This window comes from Buceros rhinoceros, unplaced genomic scaffold (genome assembly GCF_000710305.1).
Source record: "Buceros rhinoceros silvestris isolate BGI_N320 unplaced genomic scaffold, ASM71030v1 scaffold15978, whole genome shotgun sequence".
NCBI classification, from domain to species: domain Eukaryota; kingdom Metazoa; phylum Chordata; class Aves; order Bucerotiformes; family Bucerotidae; genus Buceros; species Buceros rhinoceros.
The window spans coordinates 5,959-7,341 of NW_010426455.1; the positions used below are offsets into that span (position 1 = coordinate 5,959).

The 1,383-nt window shown below is 42.2% G+C and overlaps 1 protein-coding gene across 2 annotated transcripts in view; it reads right to left on the minus strand.

Annotated features, from left to right (window-relative positions):
* OSBPL2 (oxysterol binding protein-like 2) overlaps nucleotides 1-1,383 on the minus strand; it is a 19,191-nt gene that overhangs the window by 2,813 nt on the left and 14,995 nt on the right. For both annotated transcript variants that reach the window (XM_010141519.1, XM_010141518.1), the window contains exon 10: nucleotides 298-426. In XM_010141519.1, the coding sequence (XP_010139821.1) occupies nucleotides 298-426 (129 nt within the window). The remainder of the gene's footprint in view (nucleotides 1-297; nucleotides 427-1,383) is intronic.

The window sequence follows — 1,383 nt, forward strand, 5'->3', positions numbered from 1 at the left end:
CAGCAGAAGGGAACATGTACCCGTATTTCAGCCACTCTGAGTGCAAAGACCTCGCAGACAGGCTACCCCAAGACACCCCACGCACACGGAAGCAGCTGCAGGCAGAGCATTCTTCCCGCCAGCCTGGACCTGACAGTGACACTGGAAGTCACCAATTTTACTGCTGCAGCAAGAACTGCCGCAGCCTGTCAGTGCTGATGTGACAGACGCTTCAGCGGGGTTTCCCCTAAACATTACTCGTGTTCCCGTGGGTAAGTCACTAGCGACAGCAATGCGCAGCCTGGTTGACAGAGTTACCTGTGAGGAGTTTGGTGGCCTACAATTGATTCTCCAAAGCAATTTACTGCCTGGTATGAATTGCACTGTGTCTTGAACCTCTGGCATATCATCAGCCTCATCATTTTCGGATTTAATAACATCTTCACTCTGAAAGAGACAATATTTGGCAGGGGAACAAAAGGAAATTGGACAGTTCCATCTGGAGTTCCACAGTGACTGCTGAAGAACCTGTTCAAATGTGAGATACTGAACACCCTCCTGTACTCCTGCCCCAGCCCTCCTCTTTGATTTTCCTCACTCTGTACACTGTTCCTCTCATTTTTATCATTATGTCTTGCTTCTGATCCCTCTGAATAGGGATTGGCAAAATAGAAACGATACACAATACATACCCCACCCATACACAACTTCAATGTCTAAAACAAAATTATGAATAGTAAATTAATGTCTTTCATTTTAAATGCGATTAAAACCAGGTATGCCCTTGTTTCTGTCTGATTTCCTGTCATCGACTTCTAGCAACTATTATTACTGCCAATTTTCTTCCTGCGGAGAAATAGTGTCTTTCCTTCCAAGCTCCTTAGTTACTAGATGCACCGCTACAGCACATATAAAATGAAATGCAGTATTCAAGAGGCTGTTCTCAGAATCGCAGAGAACCTGACACTGTTGAATTTCAGAGGGTTTTACCATAAGGAACCATTTAAAACCACAACACCCAGAAGGGAAGTTTGAGGCAATAACATCCTAGAGTGAGAGTAAGACAGATTTCCTCCCTCCCATCACTCCCACCCCTTTTTTCTTTCTGCCCCCTCTGACGCGGCTCATTTATTTCATTTGAAAATACCATATGAAGTTAAACAGGGCCTGTTTTATACACTAGAAAACAGCTCCATATGGTTACAAGTCTGATTTCAATCATTTGGATTTGAGTATTCAGTATTTAAAAAGACCCTTTTAGGCTATTTTCCATGTCAACATCTGGTTTACTGTTAGACAGTTCCCCACCTAAATATAGATTCAACAGGAAGGAAGGAAAGAAAGAGTTGATTTTCCTAAGATGAACAGAACCTTATTATTAAAAAAAAAAAAAAAAAAAAAAAA